General features: G+C 47.7%; 1 protein-coding gene and 1 long non-coding RNA gene across 2 annotated transcripts; one reads left to right on the forward strand and one right to left on the reverse strand.

Annotated features, from left to right (window-relative positions):
- The first annotated feature begins 20 nt into the window (after window positions 1-20).
- On the forward strand, window positions 21-24970 carry LOC128332883 (uncharacterized). Its single transcript, XM_053267658.1, has 12 exons — window positions 21-290; window positions 852-1232; window positions 2324-2456; window positions 2623-2762; window positions 4044-4358; window positions 8692-8732; window positions 9223-9396; window positions 17551-17749; window positions 19953-20366; window positions 21228-21599; window positions 22468-22584; window positions 23618-24970. Coding segments are annotated over exons 1-12 (2499 nt in total). The 5' UTR covers window positions 21-79; the 3' UTR covers window positions 23620-24970.
- LOC128332539 (uncharacterized) lies at window positions 5378-8098 on the reverse strand. The gene is made up of 3 exons (XR_008310682.1): window positions 8021-8098; window positions 5995-6038; window positions 5378-5521 (listed from the first exon to the last, which is right to left on the reverse strand). It is a non-coding gene; the product is annotated as an uncharacterized LOC128332539 (long non-coding RNA).
- Window positions 24971-26050: the final 1080 nt, after the last annotated feature.

Consider the following 26050-nt stretch of genomic DNA (forward strand, 5'->3'; position numbering starts at 1 on the left):
TCACACCTGAGGAGGGGGGACTGGCTGCTGAGCCGTGTCCCGGTCCCTATGGGGGGAGGAGGAAAGCCTGGGGTAGGTGATGGGAAGGCAGTTGGAGCTCCCCAAGGTGCCGCGGGCAGAGAAAAGAACCCAGGCATCCTGCTGGGCACAAAGATACCCAGCCAGCCCTGGGCAAGCCATTCTGGTCTCCCAGAGAGGAAGAAGCATCATGTCCAGCAGCTGGAGTCATCCTGGAGCATCATGTCCAGCCGCTGGGTGTGGCAAGTCCTGGCAGATGTTCTTCCTAGCTGGTGAGAGTTTGAGACCCCACATGGAGGGGGCGGGCTGACATGATCATGGGTGAAACACCCACAGGGACCAGGATCTAAAATGGTGGGTTGGAGAGATTAAACTTTTTTTCAAGAGTCGGTGAGTTCCCTCTAACAGGGCTTCCCAGATGTGGTTGACTACAACTCTCAGGATCCCCAAGCAAAAGCCATTGCAGCAGGGGATTCTGGGAGTTGTCGTCAACATCATCTGGGAAGCCCTGTTAGAGGGAGTGCTGCAGGGGGACCTGCAGTTCAGCTCCCCCTCCCCTGCTCTCCCATCCAAATTCGGACATCACAAGGAGCTCCATCTCCAGAGTCAGTGAGACTGCAGAGAGGAGGGGAAACTGGCGGCCACTGGCCAGGCCTTCCTTCTGTACTGAAGGACAGCTCCGGCAGCCAATAGCAGCTGGTGTGAGGGAGGCACTTCTATTGGACCCGCGGTTCCACATTCCGTGCAAAGGCAGCTAACGTCTGAATAAGGCTCGTGCCTCTGAGGTTTTTGCATTTCCTCACACCGAATCTCTCTCTCCGCACCCCCCACAGCCGGAGTCTTCAATGCTTGCTTCCAGCTGATTCAGAGTCAAACGTACATTAATGTGGGCATCACGTTGAAACCACCAGCTCCTGTTGCCAAAAGAAACGTCACTCTGGTGCCTGGAGGAGAGGTGGCGGATGTTGACACCTGCTTCTGGTTCCGAGGGGGGAAAGAGGAGAAGCATCGGATCTTCAGCTACTTGCTGTCTCCGCATTTTACCCCAAAACAAGGACCGGCTTATACGGGCCGCGAGACCGGAGACAAAAACTGCTCCTTGCACATCAGGAATCTCAAGGCCGAGGACACTGGCAACTATGTGGTTCTCAAGCAGAAACTGGCGAGCAGTGAATTTCTACAGGGGCATGTATATTTGCTGGTCAAAGACTCAAGTACGTGTTTGATGTCCGCTTTTCTGCCTCCCATAGCCTTTGAGTAAAGTCTGAACCACGCTTCACCTTCACGAGCTGTACTGCGTGCCCAGGACTATTGATCTGTACACTTGTATAATTATTCACACATTACATGACTTGAGAGGAGAGCTGGTCTTGTGGGTGCAAGCATGAGTTGTCCCCTTTGCTAAGCAAGGTCCACCCTGGTTTGCATTTGAATGGGAGACTAAATGTGTGAATATTTGGTTTGGTTTGGCTCTGGAGGTTTGGCTCTGGAGGACGGCTGGGAGGAGAAGGAAAGGCGGGAGATGGTGTGTCCAGGAACCAGGTACCATGTTTGTCTTTGTGCTAAAGCCACAAGCAAGTTTGGGAGAGTCAGTCTCCCAACCTGCAGACTCCCCAACAGCTCTGTTCAGACATGAAACTGTGTGTGCATCCAGGTGTCTTTACAGGTGGATAGACGGGGGTTCCGCTCCTGGCTGCAACCACGGATATGGAAATGGCGAATATCGAGGCATGAAAACAATGGGTTTGTGGGGCTGAGTTTCCTGGATGGCCAATTTTCAGGGGGAAATGCCGGGGGGAGCTCCTTGCCCTGCTGTCACGCTGTGTCCTGGAATGCCCCCAAATCAGCTGAAAATTGGCCAAAAATTGCCAATTTATCTCTCTCTCTTTTACTTAAACAGAGCCGTTTTGTGGCTCCGATGAACAAAATGGTGGCCGGAAATGTCCCCCATGGTCATTTCTGGCCACCTCCAACCCATGGATACATGAGGTCAATGTGTTTTTTCCTCCCTTTCTCCCCACATATGCCGAGGTGGGGTGTCCTTTACCCGACATGGATACGCGAATCCGTGCATACCAAACCCATGGATAACAAGGTTGTCCTGTACAGATGTATCTGTTTTTGCGTGTCCACCTGTGTCCATTTTAAAAGCGGTCCTGGGTACAGATGGTAGATGTGTTGAAGATAACCTGTGAATAGGGCTAACAGCAGGATCCTTAACAGCCAAGATCAGACGGGGTGGTGGGAAGGAGGACAGGATGCCACTTCCCCATTCTCAGGTGTGATTTTTTCTTCTTTCTTCCAGAAAACAAAGCTATTCAGGGAGAAACAGAAAACCCCCATGCCCTCCTTCGGATCATAGTTGCAGGGACCATCATTCTCGAAGTGGGACTCACGGGCTTGGTGCTGTATTACCGGGTCTACTCGAACAATCCTGGGTAAGCAATCCCCGGTGTCCTGGGCGGGTTTCATTTTTGTGCTCCTTCGTTACATCATACTGTCCGGGCACATCCCCCTCCCCAAATTGCGTTTCTGTGTTTCTGACACGGTTGAGAAAGACCAAATTCATCTTAATCTAGGTTTGGTCCTTTTTCCGCAGGGCAGAACAAGAGAACAGACGGAGAGGAGGAGCTTTCAACTTCAGGCCAAGGGTACTGTAGGTAGTACCAGACTGTGTGATGCTCTCACTCTTTCGGCAGCCACCATGTCACACATTCAGAGAACCCTTGCTCTTGCTCTAATAGGTATTTGGCAGGAAATACCTATTTGCTACCCAGGTTTTCCTCCTGCCTTGCTTCCACACAACCGAAAATTGGGAGTGCACATCATCTCAGCCTGCGTGGGAGAAGGCAATGGTCAACCCCTCCTGTATGCTACCAAAGACAACCACAGAGCTCTGTGGGCACCAGGAGTTGACACCGACTCAATGGCATACTTTACCTTTACTGTGGAAATAGTTGTATATAATTCGGGGCCACTAGGTGGCAATGTGTGGGGAGAAGGTGAAGGTTTGAAAAGAAAACATAGGAAGCTGCCTTATACGGAGTTAAACCATGGGTCCATCTAGCTCAGTATTATCTACTCTACACAGACTGGCAGCGGCTTCTCCAAGGTTGCAGGCAGGAGTCTCTCTCAGCCCTCTCTTGGAGATGCCAGGGAGGAAACCTGGAACCTTCTGCATGCAAGTATGCTGGTGCTCTTCTCAGAGCAGCTCCATCCCCTAAGGGGAATATCTTACAGTGCTCACACTTCTAGTCTCCCATCCAAATGCAAACCAGGGCAGATGCTGCTTAGCAAAAGGGGCAATTCATGCTTGCTACCACAAGACCAGCTCTCCTCCTCCCTAACTAATAAAAGTTAGTTTGTGTTTCAGCTCAACATGGTGTCCAGGCGCTTTGCTCTCTCCACACATACAGCTCCCAAACCTGGGTAGATCACAGTTTTTCATTTTTTTATATATCGTGAATTAAGAACCATGAATGCATACTCCTGACTTATAACTCCACCATTTAGCAGCAGCTTCTTTGCAGTGACTGTTTCAATTAGCCATACGCCCTGGGCTGCAAGTTTAATGCTTTTTCACAGCAACAGCCATTTATTACCCATACTGCCCCACAACACCACATGCTTAGGCATATGGGTAATTAAAGGGGCCACCACAAAATGTACTGTGTAGTGGAACTCCAGCCAGAACCTGCAAACTAAAGCAAGAGAAATGTTCTCCTTTTTTAAAAAAACACCCCCCCCAATAATTACGTAAAAACAAGGAAAATGCAAAAAGGGGGGGGGGGAACTGTCCTGAGGTTTTTCAAGCAGTTGATGGGGGCAGGGTGTCAATGGGTGTCTCTTGGCTTAACTTTAGGAAGCTGAAGAGCAAAGAAGCTGCAGTCCAGCTCAGAATTTGATGGGAAATTACATCTAGTGGGTTAACAATGACCTTTCCAGGCCCTTGGAGATAAGGGTGGTGGGGCATGCATATGTTTGCAATCCCAGTTTCCATGCTTTGATTCTAGCCTCTCCCGCAGGTAGAAAAAGAAGAAAAGAAAAAGACCACCCAGCTCAGCCATATATGGGCAGCATTCCAGCCTGCAACCACATCAGCCAACCCCTAGAAGAGAAGCATCACCTATTTGGAAACCATGAAGAAGTCTTTCTGGGCCTTCTGATGGCTCCTGAAACCCATCCAGACCCCCAGGAGACCAGCATATCTGCTGGTGAAATAAAGGCTTCCAGTGTCCCTAGTTTCTGGCTGTGCTCTGTACTCTATAGCGAGGATTCTGTTTGCCTGGAAAGATTATATGAAAAGCACCTTGGATATTTTTGTTCAAGTTCCCTCTCTGGTAGCATCTCCAAGAAAGGGCTGAGAGAGATTCCTGCCTGCAACCTTGGAGAAGCCACTGCCAGTCTGTGTAGACAATACTGAGCTAGAGGGACCAAGAGTCTGACTCAGTATATGGCTGTTTCCTATGTTCCCAGGTACTTGTGAGTCCAGGACTGGCCCTGTCATGAAGCAGGATGAAGCCTCCCTCTTCAGGCGGTGGATCCAGTGGTGCTCTTTGGATTGGACTTCCGGGCAGAGGTCCAGTCCCCTGCAGGCCTGGGGGGCCTCCAAATGTTGAGTATGCAAAATGTGGTGTATCACTGCAAGTCAGTGGGAAGTATCTAATTCAGAATCTCTTCTAAAAATAAAAAGAGTTTCCAGCTTTCCCTGAGCATGTTCTGGTGTAAAACATAGTCCATTGTAGCTTATCTGGTGGTGGTGGTGGGGTACCAAAAGGCCTTTAGGATCAGGCTCCAAAATTACCTATGTGCACCTCTGGGCAGATCTGGAGACATTTGTCACACTAGTGACTTAGTCACTTGGATGTGGATTTGCTTGGTATCCTGCCATGTGTGCAGAGAATTACAGTTGCTCCCCTAAGCAGATATAAAAGAAGGGTGAGAATCGGGGTTGCCAGCTCTCGGGAACCAGCCTGGGGCTTCCAGAAACTGGCCTCAATCTCCAGAAGATGATTGGAAACAAGACTCGAGATTGCAATGGCTTGTGAGTGTGGATAGTATTTGAGTGCAGGGGAAATCTCCAATGATAACTTCAGTCAGAGTGGGCAACCCTGTGGAAAACAACGCAGGGGTGAGCGTTGAAAGGAAGGAATAAAGTGGGATGCAATTTTAACAGAAAGAAAGATACAGGGGCAGGAAGGAAGCGTGCACAGGATTGCTGTCTTAGGAAGAAACAAATAGAAAAGCCACAGATTTCTCACTCCAGATGTTCAACTGCAGACATTTATTGAATTGTAGCACCCTGTGTCATCCCAAACAGGCCTGACTCAGCAAAGCCCATCATCTGTGTGTACGCCTACTGGGGATCAGTCTGGGTTTGCTTCTGACTCAGCCACTGAGCTGGCCGAGGTTTCCAAACGGGCAGAAAGGAAGGAAGAAGCGTCAGCTGGACTCCGCAGGGAGAGGCAGTTTCACAGCAGCACAGATGTCATTCAGATGTTACCTGAAAAAGAGAAATAGTCAAGGGTGTGGGGGCCGGGAGGGGGCAGGGCAGGGCTTCATTGGTTCAGGGATCGAGCACTGGACCAGTCTACAATGCTAAAGCACAGCCCTGGACATAAGGTCAGCCCTGCTGGATCAGGCCCAAGGAGGCCCATCTAGTCAAGCATCCTTTTTCACACAGTGGCCCACGAAATGCTGCTGGAAGCCGACGGGCAGGAGTTGAGAGCATGCCCTCGCTGTTGTTACTCCCCTGCAACTGGTCTTGAGAGGCATCCTGGAATTTGAGGACTCCTCTCTTTACCCTCTGGGAAATCACAGCCCATCTCCCCCATCTCTGGGACTGATGGGCAGACATTCATGTTGGCCTTTGAGGCATACGCAAGTCCCAGGATCAATTACTTTCAGGAACCAAGCCCTGGGGCGGGGGGGGGGGCAAAACAGCAGAGGGAGAAGGAGCAGACCATTCTCTCTTACTTCCTCAATTCTTCATAGAAGTTGTCCTCTCCATGCTGCAGTGTCTGAAGAGAAAATCTGAGTCAATTCAGCATGAAGCTAGAAGATTTTTTAGATCACACTGAAAAGCTGTGGCATTAACATACTCTCCAACTGTCCATATTTGTTTATTTATTCATTCATTTTTATTTATTTTTATTTAACTTATTTTTATACCGCCCAAAACTTACGTCGCTGGGTGGTTTACAACAAGAAAACAACAGAAGAAGTTTAAACATGAGTTAAAACCAAGAAAGACAACAGAGAAATGAAAACATTGGTTAAAATAAATGCCAGCAAAAAGTTAAAAACATTACAACAATTTAAAACCTTAAAACAATATTTAAAACAATGTTAAACTATTACAATGGTATTTAATTAAAAGCCTGGGTGAACAGATGTGTCTTTAAAGATGTTTTAAAAATTGTCAGAGATGGGGAGGCTCTTATTTCAGCAGGAAGCATGTTCCAAAGCTTCGGGGCAGCAGCGGAGAAGGCCCGTCCCTGAGTAGCCACCAGACGAGCCACTGGCAACTACAGACGGACCTTTCCTGGTGATCTCAATGGGCGGCGGGGTTCATGACAAAGAAGATGTTCTCTTAAATACCCAGGGCCCAAGCCATTAAGGGCTTTATAAGTTATAACCAGCACCTTGTATTTTGCCCGGAAACTTATCGGCAGCCAGTGTAGATCTTTCAAAACGGGAGTAATATGGTCTCTCCTAGATGACCCAGAGACTAAATTGGCTGCCACATTCTGAACCAGCTGTAGTTTCCGGACTACATACAAAGGCAGCTCCACACACACAGAAAGCCCCATAAAAGCAGCCCCATATTTACCAGAAATAAATAAATAGAAATTGAAGGTCATTTGGAACTGAACCTCGCCACCTATTAAGAACATCGGTCGACATCCAGTTGTGGTCACCACCGGCTCGTTTGGTGGCAGCCCCAAACTAGGCCTTCTCTAGGGTTGCCCCAGGTCTCTGGAACACACTCCCCAATGACATCAGAACCTCCCCATCACTGGCTATTTTTAAACGACTTTTGAAAACGCTCCTGTTTCATCAGGCTTTGAGCTTATAATAAAGTTTTATGTATGGTGATTTTAATTTCTTTTATTTAAGGTTTTAATTGTTGTGTTTTAGTTCTTAAACTGCCCAAAGATAATATATGGGGCAGTATATAAATGTGATAAAAACAAACAAACAAACGGTGGCAACCAGCCCATAGGATACATAATTCTTTTAGCATCTCTTTAGCTGAAAAAGAAATACCTCCTTGGTATATCAAACAGGGCAAGACAAGCCATTACAGAGTAAACTGGAGCATGGGCCCAGATTCTTTCCAAAAGTTCAACTGGATCCCCACCCCCACCCCCTGCCCCACACATGAACATCACGGTTTCCATTCGAATGGTCACAAACAAGCATGGCTACATCTTGCAAGGCTTCATATTCAAACTCTTGTATCTCTTCTATTTTTGAAAGGCTCTGCCTCCAATTTTTAGAAGATCTAGTGCTTTTCGCTTAGTTTATGTGAGTAAAAGTTCTGGGGGCTTGGAAGTATAGTATAGATTTTACAAGCAAGAGGATATTCAGAACTTATAATGGTTTCCACTCCCAACCTCAACTATACAGGCACTACCATGCCTGTATAATTGCAGTTACCAAAGTGATGCCTTCAGCGGTGTGTGATGGGGGCTCAGGAAACAGAGGGGCCATAGCTCAGCAGCAGAGCAAGTCTCCCATCCCGGCACTGACCAGCCCTAGACCTGCTTAGCTTCAGCAAGCTGGCGGTATCATGTGCCCCAAGTCTATGCATTTACCTGGTATGTGGTGCTGGGGTCAGGAGGGTTCTCAGCCTTGGCCTGGGACAAAGAGAACCAGAATCATTTTTCAGGTTTCAGAGGGACTAGGCAGGGCTGTGTACACAATGCAGTTTTACAAAACTCAAAACATTTTACATCCACAGAAGCAATCTTCAGTTACTCACTTCAGGTACAATCACCTGTGTAGCAGCAGGGAGATCCTCATACAAGGATGGGGCTGATTCCACCACTGGCAGGTTTTCACGCCGAACATAGAAACCTGGAGACAAGGTGAACATTGGGTAAAGGTAAAGTTGTGCCCTCAAGTCGGTGTGGACTCCTGGTGCCCACAGAGCCCTGTGGTTGTCTTGGGTAGAATCCAGGAGGGGTTGACCATTGCCACCTCCCGCACAGTATGAGTCGATGCCTTTCGGCACCTTCCTATCTTGCTGCTGCCCAATAGAGGTGTTTCCCACAGTCTGGGAACCATACCAGAGGGAACCAGCAACCTCTTGCTCGCTAGGCAAGGCATTTCCCCGCTGCGCCATTAGGTGGCTTAAACATTGGGTATCACACCTTTAAAAAACATTAGCAATGGCTCATCAGTTAAAAACATGGGGTTGACTTTAAAAAAATCACACCTGCTCCCCCCCAATAACTCACTCAGCAGATTGTTAAAAGATTAACTATTTTTAAAATAAGCACTTTGAAAATTACAGAAGACAAACCTCACCTCCACCACCCCGCTTTTGACTCACATAGGCAGAAGATGTCCCTTCTGGGCTGCCATATGAAAAAGAGGACTGGTCTTCTATACCTTTAATAGATGCACAGAAGACGGCATTTCAACAGGTGTCCTCCCCCCAACCAGATGCACCTGCTGAAATTGCCTCTTCTCTGCACCGATTAAAGGTACAGGAGACCTGTCTTCTTCTCCATGTGGTAGTCTTGCCCTTCTAAGATAAGAACCCCTGCTCACTGAGCAAAGAGGCACCTTTTAAAGTGGTGGTGATCTTCTATTTAGCAGGGGAAGAGCAACTGTCCCTATCCGACCCCAGCACAGCATCCCTCCAGTGGTGTCTGTCTTGTGCTTCTTTTTAGATTGTGAGCCCTTTGGGGACAGGGGACCATCTTATTTATGTATTGCTTATTTTTCTATATAAACTGCTTTGAGGACTTTGGTTGAAGAGCGGTATATAAAAATTTGTAGTAGCAGTAGTGGTAAGATATGCCAACGGCTGAACATAAGGCTTTATCTAAAAATCAAAGATGCTTCCGCTGCCTCACCCGCTTTGTAATGTCATTTTTTCCCTCCCATGCAAATGTATGTAGATTTGTGTCACAACCAGGGTATGGGTGGCTTCTCCTCTCCTGCTTCTCCTCTCTGCTCCGATTCGCATAGCTGGAAATAGGACTCGGGCCAGGAGATCACTTACAGAAGCAGTACAGCATGGCTCCAATCAGGGCCAGTACAGCCACCACGGCCACCAGCAAGCCGATCACGATGCCGGAAATGGCGATCAAAGACTGCTCCGAAGGAGTGGAAGAATTCTCTGGAAGAAAAAAAGACATTGTGGTTTGACCTTCGCCTGCTTTTAAAGAGAGAATCCTGATTTCACAGTTTTATTGGTCACCTTTGTATCCTGCTCTTTCACGAAGGAGCTCGGGGGGTGGGGTGTTCATGAGCAGGTCCCATTTTTACCCTCACAACAACCCTGTGAGGTAGGCAGGGTTGCGAGAGAGATATTAGCTCGGGGGTTCTCAGGCTGGGATCAACAGATGTTGTTGGACTACAGCCCCCATCATCCCCAGCCACGATGGCCAAAGGGATGATGGAAGCTCTAGCCCAACACCACCAGGGGAAAAGGTCCAGAACCCCTGGATTAGCCCAAAGCGATTCAGTAAGTTTCTTAGCTAAGCGAGAATTTGAACTCAGATGTCTCTCATCCAGTGGGGGACTACTTAAACTGGGGTGCGTGCAGAATGAGGCTCGCAAGTTGGTCTGGATTCGGACCGAATCACAGTTCAGCAAACCAGTTTGGTTCAGCCCAACCACTAACCGGTTCGGCGGTTCAAGGGCTGATGAAGGTGGCCCGGGGGGGGGGGCGGGGGGGAGCAGCGAACAGCACCTTTAAAAGGAAATAAGTATGTCCTTATCAGCATTACGACCACTCCAGGTACCTTCCTGCTGCAGCTGCACTCCCTCCAGCAGCCCACGGACATGCTTATTTCCTCCCCTGGCACCACCCTCACTGGCCCTCGAACAACCGAACCGGCTTGCAGTCGGGCCGAACTGGACCGAACCGGTCCGCGGAACCGTGGTCCGTGCACACCCCTAATGTAACCTACCCAGAAATGTGTGTAACGAAGCCCCAGCTTTGCCCCCCACAAGGAAAGCAGCTTCAGAGGCTGTGCTTTTGAGCAGAGAAGGAGGGGAAGGAAGCACTTCCCTACTGGCTGTTTCTCCACGCATAGTCAGCACCAAAGAGGGGCACATTCATCCTTCTGGGGTTCCTGGCACATATGTATGCTTGCGTATGCAGAGTGCGGTTCCAGAGTACATATGTATGCAGAGTGCCTGTTGTTTACTCTGCAGGTTGCCAACAGCCTCTCCTCCTCTCCTCGGGCTTCTTGTGAGATTTTCCAAGAGTGTGAGGAGAGGCAACGTTTGCAAGGGTCAGATCAGTCCCAAAGAGCTGCTCTGACGGTGACGACTTAAGGAATCTTGCCACCCCACTGGTGCCTCAATCATTTGCCGCCTGAGGTGACTGCCTCACCTTGCCTCATGTAAGAGGCGCCCCGACTGAAGCTACCCCACCCCCCAGTATTCCCCACCATATCAAGCCATTACATTCTCCAGGTTTGCTTCCAATCATCACCTGGAGATGGATGCGGATTCCTGGAGGCTTCAGGTCAGTCCTGGAAGACTAGCAACCTCCAGGTTGCTTCACAAGCATTCTCTGTTGAAGGATCCACACAGTCCCTCCATAGATTTAAAATACTAAGGCTGCCCTCCTAAATGCACTTTGGGCTGAGCCCCACTGAACAAAGTGGGACTCGCGTCTGAGAAAATGTGGGTCGGTTTGGGCTGTGTATAAATCTCTTGGGGGGCACAGACTGGTCTCCCTCCCACTCTGCTCCCTTCTTCTCCACAACAGGCAAGAAAGCCTAGAAACTCACCTTGCTCTGCTGTTATGTTCACATATGCAGTTACCCAGGCTGTGACGTTGGTTTCAGAGTTGTATAAGTTGCATTCGTAGGTCCCCTGGCTTCTCCAGGAAGTGAAATCAACGCTCCCGCAACTCCCGCTCACATTCAGTGTGGTGTGATCGAAAAGCCAGTGGTGCTGGGGGCCAGGGGTCAAGTCAGCAGTGGCGGTGCTACAGATGAGAGTCAGAGAGGAACCGAACAGCTGGCTTCGGTTGCCAGGGGAGCTCATTTTAACCAAGTACAGTCCATCTACAAAGGGGTGCGGGACAGAAAAGCCTAAATTAAGAGTGAGGCTAAGAAGGGAGGCAGCAAACCCGAGACAAACACAGACAACACTGTTTCAGTGTTGGGAAAATCTCTCCACCTTTATATTTTAATTTAAACCCCATCACAGCATTCAAAATACAGTTCCCAACATCACACTCTCCAAACATTCTGGCACATTCTAGTTTCATTCCTTGGCATGACTGAGGCCTAATTCTCAGAGCCAAGAGACATGGGCTGCAAGAGGGCTTATCAACAGATTCCCAACATTTTAATGCATTATTTTAAAGCAGCCCTGGGGGGCTCCGAGCAGTGGGGTGTAGGGGTGGTGTCCCCCCCGTGCCTTCCCAATTTGACCCCACCCTCCCCAGAAGCTGGTGGGAAGGGTTGTGGTGTCCTTCCCTTGGTACTGCTGACAAAATTGGGTGTCCTGTGTAGTTTCTTCTGGAGAGATGGTCATATTCTGATCCTCTGTGGAGTGCCGTGTATGCAGGCTATCAGTTTTTGGACCTGCAGCCAAAGTTGTCTGGAAGGAGGAGCTCAGGATGGTAAAAGCTGCAGGGATAAAATCAAATTGGATGGAAAGTTTGACCCTAACTGATCTTCATATTCTCTGGCCGACATTTCTTTGCCATCTCCCTTTTCCTCCATCCTCTATCCTGGTTCTTGAGTTGAGCACACAACCCATGTCATCCAAAATCAGGGTTGCCATGTTCTCTCTGGCAAGACTCCTATGCCTTTAACAACAGTATATGACAGACAGAAATTAAACAGATGCAGCTTTTTCTCAGCATAGAGATGCAGAGATGATAAAGGTTTTATCAGTTGGACCTCTTCCTGCCATACAGCAGGAAAATGGCACCAACAGTAGCAATTTATTAACTTATATCCAAGGGCCATGACAAAAATCAGTGAGGAACAACACATTTTAAGTGTCATGCAACAGAAGTAACCATACGTAATAACATATACATTTATCTGAATTTTGGATGCAGATTTTGCACTGGATTTTAAAGTTATAGCCAGCTGGATCAGGATGCTTGAAGCATATTACAGTTTAAACTTGACAAACAGGTTGCCTATAAAAGTGATCAACTAAGTTACATGGATGATCAATCAGGACAGCACATGATAGGGAAGATGGAAGCAGATGATTTCACCATCTTCAAATATTGAAAGGAAAAATCAACATGTGAAATATAAACATCAAGCGTTAGGGTCCATATACGGTGAATGTTCTGCAATTATGTAAATATCCAGATAATATCTGGCGAGTATGCAACACCAACATTTATAGAGGTGAATGCCCAAGATAAGTTTGGGAGCACATTCATTAACAACAACTTTATTTATATAGCTGTCCCATAACAAATGTTATCTGGATGGTTCACAAACAAACCCATAACGCAACTTACAATTTAAACACCTAAAAATTAAAGCAAAACTTTAAAACATCAAAACTATTAAATTAAATGCTTTAAGACTTTAACAAGTCTGGGTGAATAAAAAAGGTCTTCACCTGGCACCTAAAAGACCATAATGATGGCACAAGGTAGGCTATTTCATAGACGGGGGTGCCACCACCGAAAAGGCCCTCTCCCTAGTATCCACCTCATCTGGCAGAGGCAGAGCCTCTAAAGAAGTTCTTAAGGTCTGTGCAGGGACAAAAGGGATAAGGTCCTCTTTTCTGGTAATCTGGTCCCAAATTGTGGTGGGCGTTAAAGTTTAAAACCAGCACTTTGACTTTGAATTGGGTCCAGAAATGTACTGGGAGCCAGTGCAGCTGATGAAGTGCCAGTGTGTGATATGATCAAAGTGCCCTGTCCCCATTATGAATCTTATGGCCTTATTTTGGACCACCTGCCGTTTCCAAGCCGTTTTCCAAGGGTGCCTCTGAGGAGGTGCAGAGTGTGTTTGCATCCCCAGCAGTCAGTGATGCTCAGGGTTTCTGGCTTCTAACTTGGAGTCCTAAAGTCTGCTGCTTCTGCTTTATGGACCATCCTTCTTACCTGCAAGAATAAACTTTTTCCAAGGCTGCTTCCTTGGGCCGGACAGTTGAGACTCCATCTCACGCTGTCTGAGCTACAGACTTGACAAGGGGTTTTTTTCCGATCCCAGAAGAACGAAAAGCAAAGCGACAAGACACTGCAATGGTGGAAGGACTGGGATAATGATGGGAGAAGTTCTCTAGGGTCCCTCCCTTTCAATCCATCAAAGGTCACAAACAAGTTAGTCCCAGCTGATAACCATTATGCAAAGCAAGGGGCCAGAATACAACAAGGACCTTCTGTCAAGCAAGTGGCAGATGGACCACACCCTGTGAGTCACGGAGGGAAAAGGTGGGGGGCCCAGAGAAAGGTCATTGGGGTGTCTCTGCCTCACATCCCTCAGTAGGGTTGTGAACTCCCCAAGATTGGTCTAGAGTCTCCAGAAATTGGCATCAACATCCGGGTGACCATTGAATTTTAACAGCTTAAAAGAGTGAAAAATATGGGTGGGGTTTTTTTGGGGAAAAACCCCTCCTGGGAGAGTTTCCATCAGAGCTGGTAATCCTATCTCTCAACACAATGTAACTCCAAGTATTTGCTTACAACGGCTGATTTGCAGACTACACCCATCAAAAACCCTTCTAGGAAGTCTCCATTGGAGACAGGATTTGCCAGCCCCTAGGTCCGGAATCTGTTTGGAATGCCAGGAACATGCAGGAAGGAATCATAACTACTGAGCATGTTCAGAATGTTCCCCCGTACTACTATAGGCACCCCCACATTATTACTTGGGAATAGGGAACCAAACATGTGAAGACAATACTGAGCTAGATAGACCGATGGTCTGACTCAGTATATGGCAGCTTCCTATATTCCTGTCCAGGGCGGGTTTGCATCCCTGTGTCTCCAGATTTATAGGGACATTAGCAGTGGGGGAATGACTTGACTAGCAAGCCAGAGGTTGCCGGTTCAAATCCCCACTGGTATGTTGCCCAGACTATGGGAAACACCTATTTGGGGCAGCAGCAATATAGGAAGATGCTGAAAGGCTTCCTCTCAGACTGCATGGGAGATGGCAATGGTGAAACCCTCCTGTATTCTACCAAAGACAACCACAGGGCTCTGTGGTCGCCAGGAGTCGACACCAACTCGATGGCACACTTTAGCTGTCAGGGTTTGTTCAGGGCTATATAGAATGATAACATTGACACAAGAAGCGGCACATCCCACTTTGGCCACTAGGTGGTGGCATACTCTCCACCTGCCAGTAAGTGAAGTAACAGAAGCTGTATGACCCAATACAGACCACATGCTGGCTGTTTTCCTGACTTTCATCAATACCCTTGCTAGATTTTGCATCAATGATGGCGGGCAGTGGGGAGATGGAATTAGCAAAGGTCTCTGTCCCAATTCCTAGCAGGAAGGGCAGAGGCACACATTGCCACACACATTAACTGCTGCTGTTATGCAACTGGTAAAGAAACAGAAGAGAAAGGATGCCAGGTTTGCACAATATAGGTAGCAATTGTTTTTGAACAACTGGGTAGCAGAGTTCTCACTTTTTCGCTTGACCCTTGCAGCTTCTGAGAGTGGATAATTGCTCAGGGGAGTGGGTGGGAAGTGAACAAAAGCCTGGAGTGGTGGGAAGACAGAATGACTTTTATTAGCAGATGGTTTACAAAAGGCAATACAGCAGTGAATAGAATTTCCCGATAAAACACGGCCGCGTACTAAAGAATGTGTGGTTGCAATGGTGGAGGGAATATAGCACGGTACGCGAGTTCCTACGGGTTTGGGTCGAGTCCGCTTAAAAGAGTTCAGTGAGAGGAATGTCCAAAAGGTCCAAGGGAGGGTCAGATCCTGGCCTCACCTTGTGTGTGGCCAGCAGGGCTGTGCCAGTCTTCTGCCAATTGCAGCCTCTGGGTGTGGGTCCTCAACGGCAGAGGGTCTTCTCCAGGTCCAGGGGGTCCCCCAGGGGTGTTGTCAGTGGGAGTTCGTGCCGTGGTCGGCCGTTGTTCTGGCAGAGTTGATTTAGCATGCAAATATGCTACAGACCATGTTCTGAAAGCGGAAAGTTACATACATACATGCAGGTCAAAATGGCCATAAGAAAACAAGTGTCCATCTGAGTTAGTCGTGAGCTGCTAGACATTGCCAATGTATGCAAGACCTCCTTTGGTTCCACGTCTTATGTGAATCTGGACAGGGTCCAGAGTAGAGTCCAAATCAGGAGAGCGGGGGAACCCGGTCTTAACTTATGGTCAGGAGGTGGCACATCATCTGGGGTGTCCTCTGGCTATAGGTGCCTGAATCCAAGACTATGTTTCCCCACCCCATCCCACGTTTTTTGATGTTAGAAATGGGGGGGGGTGTCTTAATTCCAGAGTCTTCTCTGAATGACTTCTGATATCAATTCAGGGCATCAGTTTGCAGCACAGAGTCATTTTGTGGCTCTAAACAAATACAAAAACTTCTCCGCGAATATTCGCAAAAATTCGCAGAAGATTTGGAGGATTTGGCAGGCCGAGCTGGAGAGCTGGAGTCCTCTAAAGCAAGGTACTGTGCAGTCCTCCGAGCTGCCGGCTGCCCTATTCTGAAACTCAGGATAGTGGAAATGAGTTAGGGGCCCACTCTCACTGGGGTCCGGTCAGGCCTCTTAAGGGCACAGGAAGCTGCCTTATGCCGAGTCAGAACCTTGGTCCACCTTGGTCCGTGTTGCCCACTCTGATTGGCAGCGGCTTTCCAAGGCTTCATCGGGGTGCCTAACCCTACCTGGAGCTTTCCCAAATGGCGATTGAACGCAGCTTTGCCAAACTTAGGCTGGGCGGAGGGGAAGTTCATACGAGGGGACCATTTACAGCCATGTCAGGACGACGACATACAGCCAATGGCATAACTCAGCTTGGCTCCTGGTGATTCACAGCTACTGTGCATTACATGCATCCTAAACAGGTTGCCCTTTGGTGCAGTGCCCCGAACAGCATAACTTTAGGCACTTTAGGATCACATCACACCTATTTTGAAAGAGCTGCCCTGGTTACCAGTGTGTTTCCAGGTCCAATTCAAGGTGCTGCTTTTGACCTTTAAAGCCCTTAATGGTTTGGACCCAGGATACCTGGGGGACCGCCTGCTCCCAAGGGTTGCTGCCCGCTTGACGAGATCATCTGAGGAGGCTCTGCTCCGGGTGCCGACAATGAGGGAGGCTCAGTTGTCGTGCACGCGGGACAGGGCCTTCTCTGTGGCTGCCCCCAGACTCTGGAATGCTCTCCCAGTGGCCATTCGCTCCTCAGACTCCATCGCAGTTTTTCGAAAGCTTGTTAAATCTTGGCTTTTTATCCAGGCCTTGACATGATTGTTTCTATTGCTGCTTCTGTGTGTGTTACCCGCATATAGTTCTTATGTTTGTATTTTATATATTTAAAATCAGATTTGTTTCATATTTCTAGCTTAATATTTTTAACTGTCGTTTTTATTGTATTTTTTTTAAACTTTTGTAAACCACCTTGGGATTGTTTTTAATGAAAGGCAGTATCTAAATCTAACAATCAATCAATCAATCAATCAATAAAAATAAACTTCCTGCCACAGTAAAGCCGCCCATCTGGGAAAGCTCCTGCAGATGCTGGCAGGGATTGAACCTTCTGAGTGTCGGCCTCATCTCCCTCCTTGCCAGCAGGGGGGAGGGCAAATTCTCTCTTGCCCTCTCCTGGAACATGGATGTGCCACCTCCTGTCTCTCTCAGTCCCTTCTCAAAACCCTCCTTTCCCACCTGGCTTTTGACCTATCCTCTAAATCTTTGTGCCCAGTTGTAGGCAACCTTTTAGTGCCCAGAGCAGGACGTGCCCATATTTGCCCATCCCCTTGTCTCTCCCTCTGTGCCCCACATGGTTTATTTCCGATTGTAAGCTCCTTGGGGGCAAGGAACTGTCTATTGTTGCCTCTGCAAGTGCCGCCAACACATGGCAAATGATCATCTCCCCAAGGAAGTTTGCCCTACAAAACTCTGCTACCCCCAACGCCCCACAAAGACCTGGTACCCTAGTTGGTCCATCAAGCTAGTTTCCATGGATCTATTACATTACCACACTTCCCAATTTGTGCTCCAAGTGCCCTTCAGACTCAGCCTTAGTCACCTTAATGTGGCGAAACACAAAGACGCCAATGGGCCCCCAAAAGGCAAAAGAGTTTGGCTCGCCCATCATCGTGACTGGCAATAGCATCACCCCTTGTGTAACGGTTTGTGTTTCCTTCCCTTGGGGACAAAACAGGAACTCATGTGCCCCTGCACAAAAACCTGTCACCACCAGACAGAGGAACACACCACAGAGCAACCCCAGTCTTTATCAGGGAGCAAGGAGGGTCCCTCTTGCAGGCTCACTCGTCCCAACAGGCTCTCTCTGCAGGACAAAGAGATGATGGCGCTACCCACAAGCCCGCGAGGGTCACCCAAAGCCCTTATTCTGGCAGGTGAGTACTAGGAACGATCTACTTTTTCAGATACACCGTCTGCCTTTTATCCCAGCCTGCAACTTTCCATTTCTCCTTATGCCTTCCCCTAAGGAATGGCATCCTAGTGGATCAGTCAAGCTAGATTCCATTAATCTGATAGATTTGCATAGATATGTGTGTGATTTAAAAACAAACACACAACACACAGAGGCTGACATCCCGACTAAGTGACTCAATAGATCAAGTAGATGGACAGCTGCAGTCCGGCCATTTGTCAGGTAGAATTCCATGCAGCTCTCCCTGACGAATGGCTAGCCGGCAGGCAGCACAGCTCTCGGGTGGGGCATGAGAGAAAAGAGCAACCTGCCCAGTTAACTGTGCAGCTCTACCTGATGAATAGCCAGCCTGCAGGCAGCACGGTTCTCTGGCGGAGCAGGAGAGGGAGCAGGCACTGGAGCTGCCTCCTTTTGCATCCCCTGGGCTCATTAGGAGGAGCCGCTACGGTATTAGTACTACTCAGGAGGAATTACTCTAACGAACGACCCAATTTCAAGAGGAGGTCTTCCAGTCCAGGGGTCGGCAACCTTGGCTGGGGATGATGGGCACTGTAGTTCAACAGCAGCTGGAGGGCCAAGGTTACCTGATTCTGCTCTGGTCACTTAAATCGGGTGCCAGCCTGTAGCCTTATAGCACACAGCCGGCTTCCGTTGTTTCTGAGATGTTGCATGTCCGTTTTGGAAGAGTAAAAGTGGAATATTTCTCAGAGGTTCCTTGCCACCAGGGGCATTTTGTATTTGCCTTAACCCCTGCCCCCCCCCCCAAACCCTTTAAAAATGGGTTGTCCAATTAATTTGGGGAGGCAAATCTAAAATGTTTCTACTCAACTAGTCTAACTGATAAATCAGTTAAAGCTAGCAGCCCTTGCTTGTGTTAAACTTTTTCCTCATTTCTTTCTGGGCGCATCTCCACAACAGACTTAAACTGCTTTATCTATCAGTCCCTTTGCCCAGGGAATTGTAGTTTTGTACAGGGGGCTTGTGAGCTCTAACAGGGAGGTCTCTGTACCCTTACAAAACTACTATTCCCAGGATTCTCTGAGGGGAGCTAGGATAACTAATTTTTTAAAAAAATATTTTATTTTTTTGCATCCCGCTCTTCCTCCAAGGAGCCCAGAGCGGTGTACTACATACATAAGTTTCTCCTCACAACAACCCTGTGAAGTAGGTTAGGCTGAGAGAGAAGTGACTGGCCCAGAGTCATCCAGCAAGTCTCATGGCTGAATGGGGATTTGAACTCGGGTCTCCTCAGTCCTAGTCTAGCACTCTAACCACTACACCACACTAGCTCTCTAAATGGATTGAAATCACTATTCTGTGTGTTTGCCATGTATTTATACACAAAAATCAACTGCTTTTCTGCTACAAGTACCTAAAGCAGCGTATAACATCTTTTAAAACAGCTAGATATTCTGTCTTGTTTTTCTCCTTCTGTCTGTCTCTGCTAAAGCAATTTAGGCGGGGATCTCACACTTGGGTGCCCAGGTATTGGGCTAAGGGGGAAGCAGAATGCTTTCAACATTCTAGCAACAACACATCTGCTCTCACTTCCCCTATCTTCCCTTCCTCCCAGAGCCCTTAGAAGGCTCTCACCTTTTGCACCAGTGGAGAAAGGAAACAGAATGCTCTCTCTGCAGCTGAGCGGTTGCTATCACTTCCTCTGTCTTTCCACCCTCCTCGGGCCTTAAGGAATATTAAGTATAATTTAAGTAATAAATCTGATCCAAACAAGGAACAGCAATGAATTTCACGATATCTCTGTCAAGTGTTGTAACATGAGAAGCTGCCTTCTACCGAGTCAGACCCTTCGTCCATCTAGCTCAGTATTGTCTACACAGACTGGCAGCGGCTTCTCCATGCTTACAGGCAGGAGTCTCTCTCTCAGCCCTCTCTTGGAGATGCTGCCAGGGAGGGAACCTGGGATCTTGTTCATGCAAGCATGCAGATGCTCTTCCCAGGGCGGCCCCAACCCCCGAGGGGGATATCTTACAGTGCTCACACATGTAGTCTCCCAACCAAATGCAGACCAGGGTGAACCCTGCTAAGCAAAGGGGACAATTCATGCTTGCTACCCCAAGACCAGCTCTCTCAAGATCCACCGAGTTGAAAGAAGCACCACCAAGTTTGATTTGTTCTACTTAGGATGTCTTTTCTTCTTCTTGCAGGCTTCCTCCTGAGTTGTGTTTTTTCCCAACTGGTACCAGCACAGAATCAGATTAGATTTTCTGTGGATGTGAAACCACCGAACCCCAGTGCAGGTCAAGACGTCACCTTCTCCTTGAGAAACATCCCAAGCCCACTTATTGAGTGCTCGTGGACCCGGGATAGCCCATCAGGGAGATCAGATGAAATCCTTGCGCAAAACACATCAGATCCCAGGCGGCAGATACGAGGCTCCGGGCACACGGGCCGGGAGACCTTGGGGCCTGATTGCTCCTTACACATCAGGGAGCTAAGAAAGACAGACAAGGGAAACTACACCGTAAATATACTGGTTCAAGGCAACCAGAATTCCGGGAAGGGAACCAGCCAGCAGCAGCCAGTGGAGGCCTTCCAAACTGTGTACCTAAGCGTCTCTTGTGAGTATTAACGCACACTTACGGCTGCCATCTTTTTAATGAAAAGGCTCCATTGCTTTTTAACAGCTGTGTGACAAGGTTGAGGAACAAGGTGAATGGCGAACCTATACAACACCACAGCGGGGCCGAGGCGAGGGCCAGGGAGGCAAGTGGAAGGGGCCACACCTGCAGCTCATATTCTGCTCCACCCAGACAGGCCGCTACTGCAAAAGGCAGGAATTCAACTAATGCGGCTTTCCCCACCTTTTGCTTTGTCACACTGGGAACGTCTGTCGTTTACATTGCAAGAGGTGGGGATAAGAACGGCCACCTCTAACATCTCTGAAGAGGGCTGGCCTGTCTACTGGGGAGACTTAGGCGGTCGTCTAGGGCACCAGTTCTTGGCGTGGGCACTACATGCCTCCACCCCAAGCAGCCGGTGACATGTCTGACCTGTCAGAAGTGCCCATTCGCTCTCCTCCCTGGAGAGGGAGTGGGGGGCACGGGGGGGGGGGGGAGAACGAGCGAAGCAAAGCCAGTCTTGCCTTGCCTTCCTCTCTCTCCCGTCCTGAACTCTCTTCCATCCCAGTGAATGAGCAACCTGCACAGCTCCAGTTAAAGCCAGGGTTCCCCACTTCTTGGCTGGTGGGGAGGGGCACCAAAGTCAAACTTCACCTAGGGTGCCAAAGACATTAGGGCCAGCTCCTGTCTCTCTAATGGAAGCAGCAATTAAAAGCACAGGAGCAGGGCTTAGGAAAGAAGTTGGCAACCCTACATGTAGTTGCCAGATGATGTACTGGCCTGATCCTGAATCATATGATATTATCCACTCTGATCCACCTGATGATCCACTCTGACCCACCTTATCCACTCTGTTAACAGCCTGGATTCAAATCCAGATCACCTCTAATCCACCACATCCCAAGCCTGGTCATAACATCACTCTGATTCAAGAAAGAATCCCACAGCAGTTTGATTCCTGTGTGTGGTCCAAACGGAGCCTTTCTGGAACACAAGAAGAAATCTTCGATTACCATCAAGAGGAGGAGGAATGGAAACAGAAGGGCAGCTCAGCCAGAAGGCGAGTAAAGGTGCTACAGGATTGCTCCTTACACATCACGAACGCAGTCAGCGCTGACACCGGCAACTACACAGTAACTGCAGAGGTTCCTGTGACCAAGGGCCAAGGGCAAGGAGAAGATTTCCAGCAGTACAAAGGATACCTGGTTTTAAAGATCGCCGAACAGGCTGGTGGTGAGTATGCATCGCCTCCAAGGAATTCTGGGCTTTCACCTGGTGGAACTGCTAGTAGGTTAATCATGAGGATTAGACAATTCATCTATTGGTCTTTCAATCAAATGTACACAGACTTGCATGTGGCTAAAAAGAAACCAGTAGAGGCTTGTCCTAAGGAGCTGGGGGGCAGGGGCACGAAAGGAGGTGCAGCTGTCTCTGGTTCCCGGCCGCTCTGGTTGCACCCCTCTCTCCCATCCTGCTCCAAGCTGGGAGAAACCGCCCCCCGCCCCCATGTCGAATGGAGAACGTCAGCCCCCTCTCTCCTCCGCTGGACACTCTCTGCCCAGCTTCAAATGTGGGGTGCGAATCTCAGCCAGAAGAGGGGAACCGACATTCCCCACCTGACATTGGTGGGTTCTCACAAGACAGAAAGGGTGTGGAAGTAACGGGCGGGCACGCTGGCGGTTCTTCTGTGCTCCCTTGTGGCCACGTTACGTGCGAACCCAGCCCCTCTCATAAAGCAAACGACACGCATGGGATGAATCAGCGAAGGATTCTTGAACTGAGTGAGGGTCCCAGTGTAAGGGGGCTCTGAACACACCTCTGGAGTGGTATCGTGCAGCCATTTGGAAGGGCAGACCGGCAGAATGGTGGGCGCAACGCCAGGGAGCAGGGCTTGAAGGCTGATGCCCAGGAGGGTCGCTACAATTGAGCGGATAGGTTCAAAGAACCCGGGCCCCCTAGCTCCTGAGGGGCCCTCCAGCTCTGCCCCCTCCCTATTTTCTTCATTATCTCCCTCAATCCAAGAGGCCACCGGGAAAAGGGTAAACACAGGCCCTCTCTCCCCCAGCGAAGCTCCCAACCCTGGTTCTTTTTCTCTTTCCAGGGAAGGAGCCCCAGCGACCTGGCAATTCTGCCTCTCTGAGCTACTCTGCCAGAGTTCTCCTTGGCGTTCTGCTGGGATCTCTTGCCTGGGCGGAAACACTGAAGGCCCTGCTGTTCTGTGAGTAACGCCATCTTCCAGGTTGAGAAACCCCTTTCCAGACATGGTTTGTTTTGATAATATCTGAATGCAAAACCTACGTTGGGGGGTGACTTTTCTATATTAAGGTAGGGCTGTGTGTGTGTGTGTGTGTGTGTGTGTGTGTGTGTGTGTGTCTTTCGTGCAACAGCACTCTTCTCCAAAAGCCACAGCAATCTGCATTGGAGCAATTGCTGTTTCTCATGAGCTAACTTTATTAAAAAAAAAAAAAAAAAGTGGAAGCACTCCAGAGATTCTTTTCTTTGCTGTCTGGGGTCATATTTCACCTAACAGTAACAAGCTGAATTCTCTTCAAACTGACATGGCACTGGCAAGAGAAAGTCATTGGGGGCGGGGGGGGGGGGGGGAGGAGGATTTCTTACAAGCAACAATAGGAAGTGACCCCAGTCACGGCTATTGTTTTTCTATTTACATTTGACAGGTAAAGGATTAGCAGCACCCTAGGATTTGGGAGGAGGAGGCTTACTGGTGGAGCAGGGCTCACCGTACTATGCCTAAGGCTGCCAACTTACCAACAAAAAGTAGCATGGCCCACTCATGTGCCATTAACAGCAGCTTCTTGGTCTGCAAAAACCTGCCATTTTCTTTTCATTGCATGGAAGGAAACGGAAGCACCTGCTCGTGTCTGCCGAGCAAGCTGCTGTTAAAGACATGGGACCAGGGAAAATTTAAAAAAAGTTGGCAACTCTAGCTGTACTTTCTACTTTTTAAATTAATTATCAATATTGGATCCTATTATCAATTAATTATCGATATTGGATCCACTCAGCAATTGGCTACTAAAATCAAAATCATTTTGCTCCATTTTAGTCTTGGCTCCCCACCTCCCACTACCAACCCTTAGACTGTAAGCTGTTTGGGGCAGAACTCTTCTGTTGTTGTCGTTGCTCATGCTGTAAAGCACCGCATGGCTCTAGAAACAGCAACATGAACTCTATATTTCACTCTACAAATAATAATATTGTACTTAATTATTTCTCATTCCAATCTCCAGAACTTTCCACAGTCGTTTCTCCAGAGAAGAGGCTCGCAATAGCTAGAAAATCATCACTTCCATCTTTGCTAACAGCATCGGGTCAAGAAAGAAAATAGATTTGACCCTGCCTTCACTGTGCAGTGATACTTTTCAAAATTAAGTGCTTTGCCTTACCTACAAAATCTTGTTTCATGTATTTGCCTAGTAGCTAGCAGTCCCCGTGTAGAATAAAAGTGCTTCTGTGCTTTCAGTTGCCTGTATCAGAGGGAGGATTTTGATTGATGCTGCTTTGTGGTGATTCTGCAACAGGCACAAGTGTCTGTTGGGTCATCCTGAAGTTTCATTCTGTTCCTTTAACTGTCAGTGGCCAACAAGCACCTGAATCAGACTGTATCCTCAGATATCTCACTGGCTTTTACTTTTGATGCATAAGCAGTTCCGCACTTGATAAATTGCTGTATCTTAAAAGACTGGTGAGACATTGGTATGAAGGAGTATGAATTCCTTCTTGAAAGAAAATTGTAAATATATATTAAGGAGCTATGACTATACACTGTTTGCTTTCCAGTTTCAAATCAAATACTTTATTACAGTCACAGACCAGTACAACATAATACATACACACAGAAGCCCAACAGAGTAAACCACAGAAGTTGTAATATAATATTGACAAGTTAAACCTCAAAACAGAACAGCTAAATGAAACAGAATTTAGCCACATTATAAGATATTAAAGCATTCTGGTCAGCTAGAAGATAAGCAAGATAAGAAGAATCCATACAATCTGGATGACAACTTATAAAAGGGATTATATATGTGTGCTGTAGATCTTGATAAAATTGACAATAGAGGAGCATATGAGCTCTGGTTTTGATATCTCCTGAACTGCAGTGGCAAAAGCGTTCTTTATATAATTGTACATATATATTAAGGAGCTGTGACTATATATTGTTTGCTTTCCAGTTTAAATAGTAGCTTTCCCCCTTTAGTTATATGACTAGATTTAGCTAACGTTTGACCCCACAGACCAGGAGTTTCCAGCCTTTGGGACCCATCATCCCCAGCCTTCAGCCGTTGTGATGGGGGATGATGGGAGTTGTAGTCCAACAACATTTTTATTGTTCAATTTATATGCCGCCTTTCCTAAAACTCATTTCAAGGTGGTTTATAGAGTACATGTTAATACAACCAAACTCCATAAAATCGCATCCGGACACCTACACTGAGGAACACCTGCAAATACGATCTGGTATCAAATTACTTGATTGCTAATATCAGCTGTATGTTGACTAATGAATTTGTTAAGTTTGTTACTATCTACTTATTATGTTATGTGAGATGTTCCTAATAAAAAGATATTTTGGAAAAATACCAGTGAAAGCAGGATTCTCCTTCTTCTGTAACACTAGAGTTTGGGGTCATCCAATGAAATTAATTGACAGTAGATTTCAGAGAGACAAAACTGAAACAAGTTGTTCTGGTAAGAACTCATTGGCCTACTTTCCTTCCACTATAATCTTAATTGATAATTATCATCTTCACAAGTTAGCCCACTTGTTCATGCATCCGCCATCTTGAACTGGGGTGGATGACATCATCACAAACTTTGGTTCAAATTTTGGACCAATTTTGGTTCAAATCAGTTAGGCAGTTCACAAGTTAACCCACTTGCACCTCAAACATTTACACGTCGGCCATCTTGAATAGGAGTGGATGACATCATCACAAACGGCGCCTTTGAGATGTCCCTACAACTGTACCCAATTTGGTTCATATTGGTCCAGGCATTGTGTAGTTGATGGTGGGGACACAAAGACACACACACGGACACACACACAGATTGCCAGGTGATCTCATAAGCTTACTTTTCTTAAGGAAAGTAGGCTAAATATTCCTTTGGACAATGCAGAATTAACTTAGAGATTGCTGCGACAGGATGTGATGACCACCAGTTTAGACGGTGTTAAAGGGGGATTATACATATTCATGGAGAAGGGAAGGGCTGGCTATTCGTCATCATGTCTGTGTAGAACTTCCATCTCCTGAAGCAGCATACCTCAGTATCTCCAGGGAGAGATTCCTGTCTGTAACTGGAGATTCCTTAGGCCTTTAACCCTTGCTAACTGGGCAAAGAGGCACCTTTTTAACGTGGTGATTCTTTTTATTTAGCAGGGGGAGAGTAACTGGCCCAGCACATCCCCAGTGGCTGTTGCTGGTGTCTGTCTTACATTTCTTTTAGATTCTGAGCCCTTTGGGGACAGGGATCCATCTTATTTATTTATAATTTCTCTGTGTTAACCGCTCTGGAAACTTTTGTTGAAAAGCGGTATATGAATATTTGTTATTGTTTAAATCTGCCACTGAATTGGAAACAAAACTCCTGACAGCTTTTTTCTGGTCCAAGGGTTTCTAAATCGGGTCCCAGCAGCTCTCCTTAGTTGCCGACAGGAA

This window comes from Hemicordylus capensis, chromosome 7 (genome assembly GCF_027244095.1).
Source record: "Hemicordylus capensis ecotype Gifberg chromosome 7, rHemCap1.1.pri, whole genome shotgun sequence".
Taxonomy (NCBI): domain Eukaryota; kingdom Metazoa; phylum Chordata; class Lepidosauria; order Squamata; family Cordylidae; genus Hemicordylus; species Hemicordylus capensis.

Coding starts and splice junctions, on each gene's coding strand:
- LOC128332883 (XM_053267658.1), top strand. CDS start 80: ATGGGAAGGCAGTTGGAGCTCCCCAAGGTGCCGCGGGCAGAGAAAAGA. Junction 291..851: donor GCAGATGTTCTTCCTAGCTG/GTGAGAGTTTGA, acceptor CACCCCCCACAG/CCGGAGTCTTCAATGCTTGC. Junction 2,763..4,043: donor CCTTGCTCTTGCTCTAATAG/GTATTTGGCAGG, acceptor CCTCTCCCGCAG/GTAGAAAAAGAAGAAAAGAA.